The sequence below is a fragment of the Scylla paramamosain genome, chromosome 49 (assembly GCF_035594125.1).
Source record: "Scylla paramamosain isolate STU-SP2022 chromosome 49, ASM3559412v1, whole genome shotgun sequence".
NCBI lineage: Eukaryota > Metazoa > Arthropoda > Malacostraca > Decapoda > Portunidae > Scylla > Scylla paramamosain.
The window spans coordinates 5,295,844-5,310,812 of record NC_087199.1 but is presented as its reverse complement, the minus strand read 5'-3'; the positions used below and the strand labels follow the sequence as shown (position 1 = coordinate 5,310,812).

Below are 14,969 nucleotides of genomic sequence, written 5' to 3'. Positions count from 1 at the left end.
GCCAGTCGTTCCTACGGAAAGAGCTCAGAGCTCATACTGGCTTATCTTTCAGCAGGACTGAGACCACTCACACACCACACACACATCGTTTGTCAAAGTTTCTAGGTCTCCTCGCCAAGGTTGGCAAGGCTGTATCACCCAAAACATCAGAGTGTCATAAGCCTGAGTGTCGAAAAATGTAAACAAACCGCGTGGAGAGATGTCAACACAGCACAAAAAAGAGATCTGCGTCCTTGACTCATAAACAAAAGCGAACGCTCGTGAATGTGGTCATTAGTCACAGAGTAATGCTGGTAATAGTGGCAACGACGCCCTCATCGGTAAGTAAACGGAGAGAAAAGTTGTTGGGTGTAATCCTACCAAGGAGTCTAGAGAACCAGGAGGGGTTAGCCCCATGGAGCAGGAGGGAGAAAATTTTAGAGGCCTGCACCGCCGCAAGATGACAGCGCCATATATTAATGTATATTGACTGATGATGTATATTGTTACCAGCCCTTTACAGCTCGTATACAGAGAATGAGAAGAATGAATGCAGGTGTAAGTGTGGGGAATGATATGATATGTGTGCTTTATTATGCAAATGATGTAGTTAGTGGTTGTGAGTGAATCGGCAGATGAGCTCCAAAGTTTGCGGGATGTTGTACATGGATATGAAAGAGACTTTGGAGTTAGGTTTACCAGTGAGAAGAGTAAGATAGTGATTGTTAATAGCTTAGAGGATGAAAGTAATGCAGTATGGAGAATTGGAGAGAATGGGTTCAAACAAGAACAAGGATGCAAGTACTTAGGGATATGAATGAGTCCGAATGGGCGTGAAAAGGCAAGGAATGAAAAGATAAGCTTGGTGAACCAATGGATAGGTCGATTGGGAAGCACAGCAAGGATGAGAACAATTAAGTATGATGTGCTGAGAGAAGTGTGGAAGAATGTGACTGTGCTGAGTATAATGTATAATATGGATGTGATTGCATGGAACGAAAGTGAAATTGTTAAGTTAGAAGTGGACCAGAATAGAGTAGCAAGGATGGTACTCAATGCACTAAGGTGTGAGAGATAAGGGAAAGGTAGGAGAGAGATGATGTAGATTATTCTTACTGAGTTAGGGCATAATAGGAATAAGAGAGTGGAGAAAACAGGAAGGGAATGGATGATGGTGCTACTGGAACTGTGTAGAGACGCATGAGAGGATGATTAAGACTATGAAAGAGTTTCTGGGGAAAATGTGGTGTGCAAGATGTAGGTATAGTTAGTGTAGAGGATACTGGTTTTTTTTTTTTTTCTAGTTGTCTTTTGTTTGTTGGTCTTCTACAGGAGTTGCCAATCCAAAGGTCTGGTTCAGGAGTGATTCCTAGATGTAAGAAAAAGATGGAGTCTCTTCCTCTCTTTTGTGGTCTGGGAGATCAGACTTAGCGGTGTGTGCAAATGGCCTTGCCTTGCTCTCTGAGTTTTGTGGTTCATTTTCTCTTGCCTGTGTGCTGAAATACTCTGAAAAAGGCGATGAGTGTGTGTGGTTCATGCGAGGAGAGTGTGGCGAATAGGCAAAGGGCTGTGGCATGCGAGAGATGCATGGCCTGGTTCCATGTAGCCTGTGTTGGCATGAGGGAGGCCAACATGAAGGCGCTGGGGTTTGAGTGCAAAGATAGTTAACATAGTGCAAAGTATGTGGATACAAGAGCTAGATACAGACTAGGAAATATAGAAACAGACTGAGTAAAAAAAGGAGAGAGAAGTTAGGCAAGGTTGTATTTTGCCATCAACCCTTATCAGCTTGTATACAGAGGAGTTAGCAACCAGAATAAGAAGAATGAATATGGGAGTGAGTGAGGGGAATGATAAGATATGTGTGTGTTTTTTTTTTATGCAGATAATACAGTGGTTATGAGTGAATCGGCAGATGAGTTTCAAAGTTTGTTTGATGTTATAAATGGGTATGGAAGAGACTTTGGTGTGAGATTTAGCAGTGAGAAAAGCAAGGTCATGATTGTGAACAGGTCAGAGGATGAGAGAAATTCAGTGTGGAGACTGGGAGGAAATGTGTTGCGACAGACAGATGAGTACAAGTACCTGGGAATGTGGATGAGTCTGAATGACTGTGTGAAGGCAAAGAATGAAAAGATAAGCATGGTGAATCAGTGGGTGGGTCGTCTAGGAAGTGCACCAAGGATGAGTGCGAGTAAATATGACGTGCTGTGAGAAGTTTGGAACAGTGTGGCTGTTCCAAGCATTATCATTTTTTTTTTTTTTTTATGTAGGAAGGACACTGGCCAAGGGCAACAAAAATCTAATAAAAAAAATGCCCACTGAAATGCCAGTCCCATAAAAGGGTCATAGCAGTGGTCAAAAATTGGTGGATAAGTGTCTTGAAACCTCCCTCTTGAAGGAATTCAAGTCATAGGAAGGTGGAAATACAGAAGCAGGCAGGGAGTTCCAGAAGCAGGCAGGGAGTTCCAGAGTTTACTAGAGAAAGGGATGAATGATTGAGAATACTGGTTAACTCTTGCGTTAGAGAGGTGGACAGAATAGGGGTGAGAGAAAGAAGAAAGTCTTGTGCAGCGAGGCCGCGGAAGGAGGGGAGGCATGCAGTTAGCAAGATCAGAAGAGCAGTTAGCATGAAAATAGCGGTAGAAGGCAGCTAGATATGCAACATTGCGGCTGTCAGAGAGAGGCTGAAGACAGTCAGTTAGAGAAGAGGAGTTGATGAGACGAAAAGCTTTTGATTCCACCCTGTCTAGAAGAGCACTATGAGTGGAACCTCCCCAGACATGTGAAGCATACTCCATACATGGACGGATAAGGCCCTTGTACAGAGTTAGCAGCTGGTGGGGTGAGAAAAACTGGCGGAGACGTCTCAGAACACTTAACTTCATAGAAGCTGTTTTAGCTAGAGATGAGATGTGAAGTTTCCAGTTCAGATTATAAGTAAAGGACAGACCGAGGATGTTCAGTGTAGAAGAGGGGGACAGTTAAGTGTCATTGAAGAAGAGGGGATAGTTGTCTGGAAGGTTGTGTCGAGTTGATAGATGGAGGAATTGAGTTTTTGAGGCATTGAACAATACCAAGTTTCCTCTGCCCCAATCAGAAATTTTAGAAAGATCAGAAGTCAGGCGTTCTGTGGCTTCCCTGCGTGATATGTTTACCTCCTGAAGGGTTGGACGTCTATGAAAAGACGTGGAAAAGTGCAAGGTGGTATCATCAGCGTAGGAGTGGATAGGACAAGAAATTTGGTTTAGAAGATCATTAATGAATAATAAGAAGAGAGTGGGTGACAGGACAGAACCCTGAGGAAAACCACTGTTAATAGATTTAGGAGAAAAACAGTGACCGTCTACCACAGCAGCAATAGAACGGTCAGAAAGGAAACTTGAGATGAAGTTACAGAGAGAAGGATAGAAACCGTAGGAGGGTAGTTTGGAAATCAAAGCTTTGTGCCAGACTCTATCAAAAGCTTTTGATATGTCCAAGGCAACAGCAAAAGTTTCACCAAAATCTCTAAAAGAGGATGACCAAGACTCAGTAAGGAAAGCCAGAAGATCACCAGTGGAGCGGCCTTGACGGAACCCATACTGGTGATCAGATAGAAGGTTGTGAAGTGATAGATGTTTAAGAATCTTCCTGTTGAGGATAGATTCAAAAACTTTAGATAGGCAGGAAATTAAAGCAATAGGACGGTAGTTTGATGGATTAGAACGGTCACCCTTTTTAGGAACAGGTTGAATGTAGGCAAACTTCCAGCAAGAAGGAAAGGTAGATGTTGACAGACACAGCTGAAAGAGTTTGACTAGGCAAGGTGCAAGCACGGAGGCACAGTTTCGGAGAACAATAGGAGGGACCCCATCAGGTCCATAAGCCTTCCGAGGGCTTAGGCCAGCGAGGGCATGGAAATCATCATTGCGAAGAATTTTAATAGGTGGCATGAAGTAGTCAGAGGGTGGAGGAGAGGGAGGAACAAGCCCAGAATCATCCGAGGTAGGGTTTTTAGCAAAGGTTTGAGCAAAGAGTTCAGCTTTAAAAATAGATGTGATAGCAGTGGTGCCATCTGGTTGAAGTAGAGGAGGGAAAGAAGAAGAAGCAAAGTTATTGGAGATATTTTTGGCTAGATGGCAGAAATCACGAGGGGAGTTAGATCTTGAAAGGCTTTGACATTTTCTTTTAATGAAGGAGTTTTTGGCTAGTTGGAGAACAGACTTGGCATGGTTCCGGGCAGAAATATAAAGTGCATGAGATTTTGGTGATGGAAGGCTTAAATACCTTTTGTGGGCCACCTCTCTATCATGTACAGCACAAGAACAAGCTGTTAAACCAAGGTTTAGAAGGTTTAGGACGAGAAAAAGAGTGAGGAATGAACCCCTCCATGCCAGACACTATCACCTCTGTTATGCGCTCAGCACATAAAGACGGGTCTCTGACACGGAAGCAGTAGTCATTCCAAGGAAAATCAGCGCATTACCTCCTCAGGTCCCCCCAACTAGCAGAGGCAAAACGCCAGAGGCACCTTCGCTTAGGGGGATCCTGAGGAAGGATTGGAGCGATAGGACAAGATAAAGATATGAGATTGTGATCGGAGGAGCCCAACGGAGAAAAAAGGGTGACAGCATAAGCAGAAGGATTAGAGGTCAGGAAAAGGTCAAGAATGTTGGGCGTATCCCCAAGACGGTCAGGAATACGAGTAGGGTGTTGCACCAATTGCTCTAAGTCATGGAGGATAGCAAAGTTATAGGCTAATTCACCAGGATGGTCAGTGAAGGGAGAGGAAAGCCAAAGCTGGTGGTGAACATTGAAGTCTCCAAGAATGGAGATCTCTGCAAAAGGGAAGAGGGTCAGAATGTGCTCCATTTTGGAAATTAAGTAGTCAAAGAATTTCTTATAGTCAGAGGAGTTAGGTGAGAGGTATACAGCACAGATAAATTTAGTTTGACAGTGACTCTGTAGTCGTAGCCAGATGGTGGAAAACTCGGAAGATTCAAGAGCGTGGGCACGGGAGCAGGTTAAGTCATTGCGCACATAAACGCGGCATCCAGCTTTGGATCGAAAATGAGGATAGAGAAAGTAGGAGGGAACAGAAAAGGGGCTACTGTCAGTTGCCTCAGATACCTGAGTTTCAGTGAGGAAAAGAAGATGAGGTTTAGAAGAGGAGAGGTGGTGTTCTACAGATTGAAAATTAGATCTTAGACCGCGAATGTTGCAGAAGTTGATGAAGAAAAAGTTGAGGGGGGTGTCAAGACACTTAGGGTCGTTGACAGAAAGGCAGTCCGACCTGGGGACATTTATGGTCCCCTCCCCAGATGGGGACTCCGAGGCTGGTGTAGGAGCCGCCATGATGATTTTAAAATTTTTGAGTGAAGGGTGTGTGTGTTATTAGGTGCTTGTAGTTATGTGTGGAGGAAGAGAGTTGTCTTTAGAGGGCAAGCTGTGATTGCCCCCTTGTGTTGTGAGACACAAAGGGAAACGTTCAGTGAGGTCACAGCTGGGTTTAATGATAAGTTCACGGCACCCCTTGAACAGTGCTTTAGACCTCACTGGGAGTAATTATCGTTTCGGCAGGTGTCTACTGCCGAATACTAAGAGATAAGCAAGGAATGAATAGGAGGTGAAAACAGATGAAAATAAATTAAGGAAAAGCCAGGAAGATGACAGGAATGATAATTAATGCAGGAAGTAGGAGAGTCAACAAGTATGAGGAAAGCAGAATTTAATGGAAGGGAATGTCAGTACCCTACTGCTTGTGTGGGTCTGAAATTACCTACTACCAGGAGGGAGACTTAACAAGATTAGAGAAGACCCAGAATATAGTAGGTAGGTTGGGGTTAGGTGTTCCTTGCAGCACAGCAGTAGAAGCTGTCAGAATAATGTGATGAATGTGGTAAATAATTTAATTATTTACCACATTTTGAAGAAGATAGAAGGACTTGATGAGGATAGGTGGGTGAAACAGGTAGTGAGGGAAAACTCTATAAAATCTTCATTGAGTAAGGAAATGGATAGGTGGAAAAGGAGGGAAAAATCTTGATGAAGACTGGAGGAGGATAGGACACAGAGAGGTGAGGAAAAGGATAGAAAAAGGTGATTTAGTTAGATGGCAGACAGGGATAGAAATAAATTTTACATTAAAGTGGTACAAGTGGAAGGAGAGACCTGAGGCGCTCCACTCGTATGTAGGAGACTGGGGCAGGAAGTTGTTGATGAAGGCAAGGACAGGGACGCTGGAGGTGAAAGCTAGGAACAGGTTTGAGCTGGACCAGGGATGTAACATGTGTAGAGGGGTGAGGGAGACTGTGGAACATTTCCTGGTGGAGTGTGTCAGGTATGATAGGCTCTATAACTGCAATTATAGGAGAAGATGAGTGCAATAGGAGATTAAAGGAGGAGGACAGTGGAGTTCTCATGGTGCTGGGCCTACATCAAGGGGAGAGAGGGAGAGAGAAAAAAAAAAAAAAGATAGAGGATAGTATGGGTGATGAAAGATGAAAGAGTTCCTAGTACAGGCATGGAGGAAACAACATGTTACATGTGTAGTTTTGTTCCATGTGCTGTGCTCGCCGCTCTGCTTCTACAGGTAGTGGATGGACCACAGCATAACACTGATGGGAAGGAGGACCTATCAAACGATAAAAAGTGGAAGAGGTCACAAGAAGAAGAAGAAGAATGTGTGTGTGTGTGTGTGTGTGTGTGTGTGTGTGTGTGTGTGTGTGTGTGTGTGTGTGTGTGTGTGTGTGTGTGTGTGTGTGTGTGTGGAGAGAGGGACAAGGACGGTCCCAAAAAGCTACATTTATTTCCTAAGGATGCCAAGAAGTGAGTATAGTATCAAATAAGAGATGAAGGGTACATAAACAGATGTTTACTCAATGCACTTCAAGGGTTTAGTTGTCATTTTATGAAGGCTATGAAATAGTGTATTTGTTGAATAACTTATACATACGAGTATTCACTTCTCCTTTCATGACGCATCTCACCGGCTAGAGCTCCTTGTACTGAGCATTATGAAGCTCGTATACATGTCACACACTGACACCATCAACGATTTTTGAACATTTGTTGGCTTTCCTTTGAACGTGTTAAGATTTAGTTAGTTAGAAAGTTAGGTTAGTTAAGTAGGTAGGCTAAGTTTGGTTTGTTAGGTTAGGTTGGTTAGGTTTGGTTTGGTTAAGTTAGATTAGCTTAGGTCAGGTTGGTAGGTAAGCTAGGTTTCGTTTGGTTAAGTTAGGTTAGTTAGGTTAGGTTTTGTTTGGTTAGGTTAGATTTGGTTGGTTAGGTTTGATTTGGTTAAGTCAGGTTAGGTAGGAAGGTTAGGTTAGGAACCCCATAATGTGTTGGAAACTTATAGGGATGCCACCAGTGAGTTTTTTTTTTTTTTAATTGTCGGCTTTTTATCAGGAGTGCTATTGTGAGAAAATAGTCTAAACTATGAACTGAACAGTGTTGATGAGCATTTACAGGGACAAAAAAAAAAATTCTGGTAAGATTTGATGCATTTTGACTAATCTGCAATTAATTTTTGTCATAAATTACTGTTCCTTATGGTAAAAATGAAAACCGACTGATTTGCAACAGAAAGTGAATGCATATTATTTTTTTTTTTTTATCACACCAAAACTTATCAGAAAAAAAAAGTTTTGTCCACCATACGGGGTTTGTAGAGAAACTGAAAATTTACCCGGGATTGTTTCCTCATGTAATGGGGTTGATGAGTGACTGTGTGGCAGATGAAATTCTTGGTAGGATGTGACAAAAGATGATGTGTACATACAGAGTGTATATGGATAACAGAAATGTTGTACAAGATTCACATGAAGACCAGGTGCAAATTTTCATAAGCAGGTGTAGTTTCCTGGGCATAGTGCTGTAGTAGATTGCTTGTAGAAATTTCTTTTTGGAAAGTTATTTCCTTCAAAGAATATATATATATATATATATATATATATATATATATATATATATATATATATATATATATATATATATATATATATATATATATATATATATATATATATATATATATATACGTATATATATATATACCTCAAAATAAAATTACATGTACAAGTTTGGGATCTAATCTTTTTTTCAGTATTTTCACCTCTCCTTCTTTGAGGATTTTATGTTGAGTTGTATGGTGTGAAAATATTGAATGTAGGTATGCATTCACTTTCTGGTTGTTACATCTCCAATACATTTTCAGACAGTTCCAGTGGGTGAAAAACCTGAATGTAGCATACCAGAAACACACCCAGGTGGTCTGTGATGACCAATTTCCTCCCTGTTATATTGGGAACAAGGGTCATCTTCTCAGTAATGCTGTCCTGTATATTGCAGGTGTATGAATGATGAAAGGCTATTTTCAGTAGTATTTTTTTTTTTTTTTTTGTCTATGGTAATCTGTGGTGTATCGATCAGAGGGAGGGCATGTGGTCATGGCCATCCTTTTGCATTTCTTTTCTCTTTTTTGTCTATGGTAATCTGTGGTGTATCGACTAGAGGGAGGGCATGTGGTCATGGCCATCCTTTTGCATTTCTTTTCTCAATCTGTAGCGTCTGTAGGCTTCAGAGGGGGTGCTGCTGTGCCCCTGCCTGTTAGTGACGCAGGTAAATTTATTTATAGTGGTATCCATATTTTGGCCCATGTCACCACCTAAGCTCATAAATATAATTATTAGACAAAAATGTCAGAAAAATTAATATTAATGTTACGTTTATGTGTGTGTGTGTGTGTGTGTGTGTGTGTGTGTGTGTGTGTGTGTGTGTGTGTGTGTGTGTGTGTGTGTGTGTGTGTGTGTGTGTGTGTGTGTATGTGTGTGTGGCTACGAGTTCAGTGTCACCGAGTGAGTGTGAGAGTTATTTCCCCTTTGGTTTTGTTTTAAGTTTATGGAAGTTGTGAGTATAAAAAAAAATTAAAAAAAGAAGAAGTAAGGTGATAAAATGATGGGGCCATAAAACTGTGTGATGTGTGCGATGTAAAACTATCAACTGAAAGCGGTGGAGTGGTGTTTGTGGTAGGCTTTATAGCATGAGTGGGGAGCCAGGCAAGGACAGCATGGGCAGAGAGAGCACGAAAACCGTAAGTATAAAATAATAATAATAATAATAATAATAATAATAATAATAATAATAATAATAATAATAATAAACTTAACTGTCTAGCCCGAATTACCAAAATGTATGGAATTTGTGCTCTTGCAAAAATTCTGGACGTGAAAAAAAAAAATATATATATATATATATATATATATATATATATATATATATATATATATATATATATATATATATATATATATATATATATATATATATATATATATATATATATATATATATATATATATATATATATATATATATATATATATATATATATATATATATATCTTCATACGACCTTAATCCCACTGTATTGCACGGTCAGCCGCTCGAGTTATCCTTCTCCATATGTTTCTATCCATTGCATCATCTTGCACTCCCAGCTTGTTCATATTACTCCTTATTACGTCTCTCCATCTTATTCTCTCTCTTCCAACCCTCCTTTTCCCCCTAACCTCCACCATCATTGCCTTCCTCACTGGTTCATCCTCTTCTTTCCTTATCGCGTGTCGAAAATATCTTAGTCGTGCTTCTCTTGCCTTCTCCTTGATATTACATATTCCACACATTCTTCTTATATCTTCACTTTGTCTCCTTTCTAACAGTGAAATACCAGCCATCCATCTCACCATCCTCATCTCCGTTCTCTCCAGAATGCCTTCCTCTTTCTTCCTTAAAGACCATGTCTCTGCACCATACAGAAGTACTGGTCTCAACACACTTCTGTATATCTTCATTCTCAGCTTCAATGGTATTTCCTTATCTAAGGTTACTCCACTCACTTCCCTCCATTTTTCCCATCCAGCTTTTACTCTTTGTCTAACTGCTTTTTCTGTTCCTCCTTCTTCTGCAATTACTGATCCTAGGTATTTGAACTCTCTTGTCTGCTTCAATCTTATGCCATCCTCTGATGTTACATTTATTTCCTCTGTTGCTTACCATTACCTCTGTCTTTTGTGTGCTCACTTTCACTCCCTTTCTCTCCAGGTTGGCTTTCCATAACAAATATATCTCCTGTAACTCTTCCTCCGTATTCGCAATGATGACTAGGTCGTCGGCGAACAGCAACTCCCACAAGTCCTCATTGTCTCTCACATCCATCGTTATTGTGTCCAACACTATGAGAAAGAGAAAAGGACTCAAAGCTGATCTCTGATGGAGTCCTACTTCAACTGGGAAGGATTCCATTTCCCCATAGCTTGTCTGCACTGTTGTTTTTGTTCCCTCATACATCATTTTCACTGGTCTTTTCTGACACTCCTCTCTTTCTCAAACTCCAGTACAATACTTTCCTAGGCACCCTGTCATACACCTTCTGCAAGTCCACAAAACACCAATACACCTTTCTGTTTCCTTCTATATATTTTTCCTTCATCTGTCGCACAATAAATGTTGCATCTACAGTGCTCAATCACCTCATAAATCCAAATTGGCGGTTGTGTATTTCGACCATATCTCTCATTTTCCCTTCTATCACTCTCTCTAGTATTTTCAGACTATGCTCCAACAGCTTAATACCTCTGTAGTTTTCACAACTTAATATATCTCCTTTCTGCTTATACAACTTAACCATTCTACTTTCCTTCCAGTCGTCAGGCATCTTATCCGTGCTCCAAATCTTTTCTAACAATGAGTATGTCCACTCCACTCCAAACTCTCCCAGTGCTTTAATAATTTCTATTGTTACTTCAGATTTTCCTCCTGCCTTGTTAGCCTTTCCCTTCTTTATGGTTTTATCTACCTCCCTTCTACTTATGTTGGGTATTGGCCCTTCCACTGGTAATGTTTCATTCAGTTCTTCATATTCATTTTCCATGTTTAACAGGTTCAAGAAATATTCCTGCCATCTTCTTTTTATGTCCTCTTCCATTATAAGAATGTCTCCTTTTTGGTCCTTTCCTCATTTCAGTTTTTACCTTCGCTACTCTATATATAATCTTCTCTCCGTTTGGTGGATATATATATATATATATATATATATATATATATATATATATATATATATATATATATATATATATATATATATATATATATATATATATATATATATATATATATATATATATATATATATATATATATATATATATATATATATATATATATATATATATATATATATATATATATATATATATATATATATATATATATATATATATATATATATATATATATATATATATATATATATATATATATATATATATATATATATATATATATATATATATATATATATATATATATATATATATATATATATATATATATATATATATATATATATATATATATATATATATATATATATATATATATATATATATATATATATATATATATATATATATATATATATATATATATATATATATATATATATATATATATATATATATATATATATATATATATATATATATATATATATATATATATATATATATATATATATATATATATATATATATATATATATATATATATATATATATATATATATATATATATATATATATATATATAATGGCCACCGGCCCCCACCCATTTAAAATTTCTGAGTACGCCACTGCTGATAATATATGTTTTAAAATCCAATGTTCACATTATATGATGAAAAGTTTTGGCAGTACTTATAGTTGTATTAAAATATAGTGGAATTATCTTGAGAGTTCCAAAATTAATGTGATGAGTACTGTTGTATCTAACTGTCTGGATGCGTGCTGGTGACGGTGCTTTGCTGAGGTACTGTGAGCCACAGCAATTCGGTCAGAGGTTATGATTTGTGTGTGTGTGTGTGTGTGTGTGTGTGTGTGTGTGTGTGTGTGTGTGTGTGTGTGTGTGTGTGTGTGTGTGTGTGTGTGTGTGTTTGTGTGAGTAGCTGTTTATGTGAAAAAGGTTCATTCATGCAGAATACAATGATATATATTTTCATTTCTTGTTGACTGCAGTATGTCTCTGAGTAACTTTTGCTAATTACTATACTGGTAAAATTAGACTTTCTTATGAATTTCTGTTGTCATTACATTTTGATATGTTTTATTTTCACTAAGTAACTCATGCTTTGTCCTTTTCATACAAATGGTGATACTGGTGTCACCTCTATGAGACACTTTTGCCTTGAGATGGTACACACATCACCAATTTATGTGTTTGTCATGCTCATGTACATGTGTTTGTGGTTGCAATGTAGACTTCTGTCGCCAGAGACAAAACACTTGGTAGTTTCAAATAATGTTAAGCCATTACTTGCAGTTGAAACTAGCCAGGCTAGATGAAAACTGTAGTCTCTCATAAAGCCCTCAGCAGTCAGGTGATAGTGTGGGCTTTCCTGAGGCAAGTGTACACTATTGTCCCCAGACTTAAGATTGTGTGCCAGTGCCACTTGTAGTGAATGTACACATTTGAAAGCCACCATGACTAACACATTACCCGTCCATGAGATGATGTTCCATGTCAAGTGCCTGCACAGTGCCCCATCACTGAGCAGCAGCTTGGGACAGCAGTCGAGACACCACCACAGCCTTGCCCCAAGCCTTTTGACTGCTGTTATTTGCTTTAGAATGTTGTGATATATTTTATCAAGTTTTCCAAATCAGTTCATGATTGTCTTTGAACTCTTGTTAAACTGATCTGAATCTTTGTTTTGTTTTGTGTGGAAACACCGCTTTCCAGAGAGATCAACAAATATGAATCTGGTATATGAAAGACAAATAATAATTTTTGAAGTTATGATAATTATTAACAAAAAAGCTGGAATATTCTTAAAATATTTTCAGGGCTAAGAAAAATCAGGTTGCTACAGAACATCATCAGTAAGCTCAGAAAACATGTGAAGGGATTGAGGCAGCACACCCTGAAGAGTCTGCAGCAGCTGAAAAACTCCATTTCTCTATATGCAAGTACTGAAGTGTAGGAGTTTATCAAAGGACAGGTAATTAATGGCTTAAGAAATAAGAAGGGCAGAAGATATGGGTAGCAAGGAAGGAAGTTTGCTCTGGCCTTACACTACCATAGTCCTAAAGCATATAGGTTTTAAGCTCTTTTTTCACTCCCCAGTACTTCTAGTGTTCAGCTTTGGCTAAGGAAAACTTCCATCCAATTAGGTTGGAGCAAACAAACTCTGACAGTCCTGAGGAAGAGAGCAGAGACCATGTCAAAGGAAGAGACTTTATTGCATGCATTTGATGTAATGTCCATCAGAGAATCTCTCCATTTTGACCAGGCCTCTGATTCCATCATTGGTACGAAGGTTTTTGGAGACCATGGCAAGAGTCTGAAGCAGGCAGACCATGCACTTGTGTTCATGGTTAAAGGGTTGGTCAGGAAGTGGAAAATGGCTAGGTTAGGTTAGATCAGGTTATTTATGATGGGTCTGGTCAGGTCAGGTTATGTTATGTTAGGTCAGGTTAGGTTAGATCAGGTCAGGTCAGGTCAAGTCAGGTCAAGTTAGGTTAGAATTGCCTTATTTTAAGCTCTCATCACCATTCAAATAAAAAAAAAATACCATTTTCGTGTTCCCCGCCCATATACCCCACTTCCCGATGAGTCCCGCCAAGGTCACAGGGAATGAGAGAAGAGGAAGAGTGAAATAATTCTGACGTGTTTTGTGCTCCAAATCGCCTATAACATAAACAAACAAATCATCCCCTTGGCTCTGCTGATGCCCTCGGTGAACCAAGGGTGCCCTCAAATACAGGAGAGGTGTTTCAGAGCCATTTTGACCAAGGAACAGTAAAATCCTTAAGTTACTATTATTATTATTATTATTATTATTATTATTATTATTATTATTATTATTATTATTATTGTTGTTGTTATTATCATTTACAATTCTTTTATTTATTTTTTTTTTTATTTCCTTTTTCCTTTGAAAAACAGCACTGGATAGGGATTGTGGGGGAGAGAAAAAGCAGAATGAAGATAGAGGTGTTTTATTCCCTGCATGTTTCAACAAGCTGCCTTCACAGGGAATGAATTCTCGCTGAAGAAGACAGTTCATAAAAATATTTAGGAATGAAAGATCTCGTGCTTCATCCTGCTTCCCTGCAGCCACTACAGACCCCATGCACTTGTGCAGCCTAGAGAAATTGGCTGATGCTTTCATGTTGGCTTGCAGCTATTACAGGATGAAATACAATTTGTCTTCTGAATTAGATAATTAGTGTTCAACTAGACACTTGAGTTATTTTCTTCATAACAGTCTGCCCTGTTAAACATTTTTACCTTTTCTTTGAGAAGTGTGTACACCAACTACTGAAATATATGCACTGCATCACAGCTTACTCAACAAAACAGGTTACCAACCTTATAGCGTAACTATTACATGTAAGCTTAGCAGATGATTAATTAATATCTATAAGCATATGTTGAAATTAAACAATAGTTCATATATTTAGGATGAATTTAGAATCACAAATATGAGGAAAGAAATACATCTTGGTAAATGATGCAAAATATTATAAACAAAAACATTTTGCATCAGTTTCATATTTGTTAATGTTATAAAAATAATAAATATAATAAGCACACACACACACACACACACTCACTTGTTCACAGTGGTGGTGCTGTAGTCCCATAATCACGGAGTCATGGCCTTGTTGCCGTGCCAGGTCAGCGGGGGTCATGTTGTCAGGAGTGGTCACATGAGGGCTCACGCCGCGTCGCAGCAAAGCCTCCACAACACCACTGGGAGCCCCGCACAGCGCCGCGGCATGAAGAGGCGTCAGGCCATCATGGCTCAGCGCGTGACCATCATAATCCCTGGGGATGGTAGCCATGGCTGCCTCGTTGCCCGCCACCAGCAGGGACAAGACGCTGTTGTGTTGGTTTTCGTGCAAGCCCTGCCACGCCCTCTGTGATGACCAGCAGACATTGTTGCT

At 39.0% G+C, this 14,969-nt stretch overlaps 1 protein-coding gene across 10 annotated transcripts in view; it reads right to left on the bottom strand.

Annotated features, from left to right (window-relative positions):
- LOC135095540 (uncharacterized) overlaps window positions 1-14,969 on the bottom strand; it is a 131,919-nt gene that overhangs the window by 9,387 nt on the left and 107,563 nt on the right. For all 10 annotated transcript variants that reach the window (XM_063996425.1, XM_063996426.1, XM_063996423.1 and 7 more), the window contains one exon: window positions 14,637-14,942. In XM_063996425.1, the coding sequence (XP_063852495.1) occupies window positions 14,637-14,942 (306 nt within the window). The remainder of the gene's footprint in view (window positions 1-14,636; window positions 14,943-14,969) is intronic.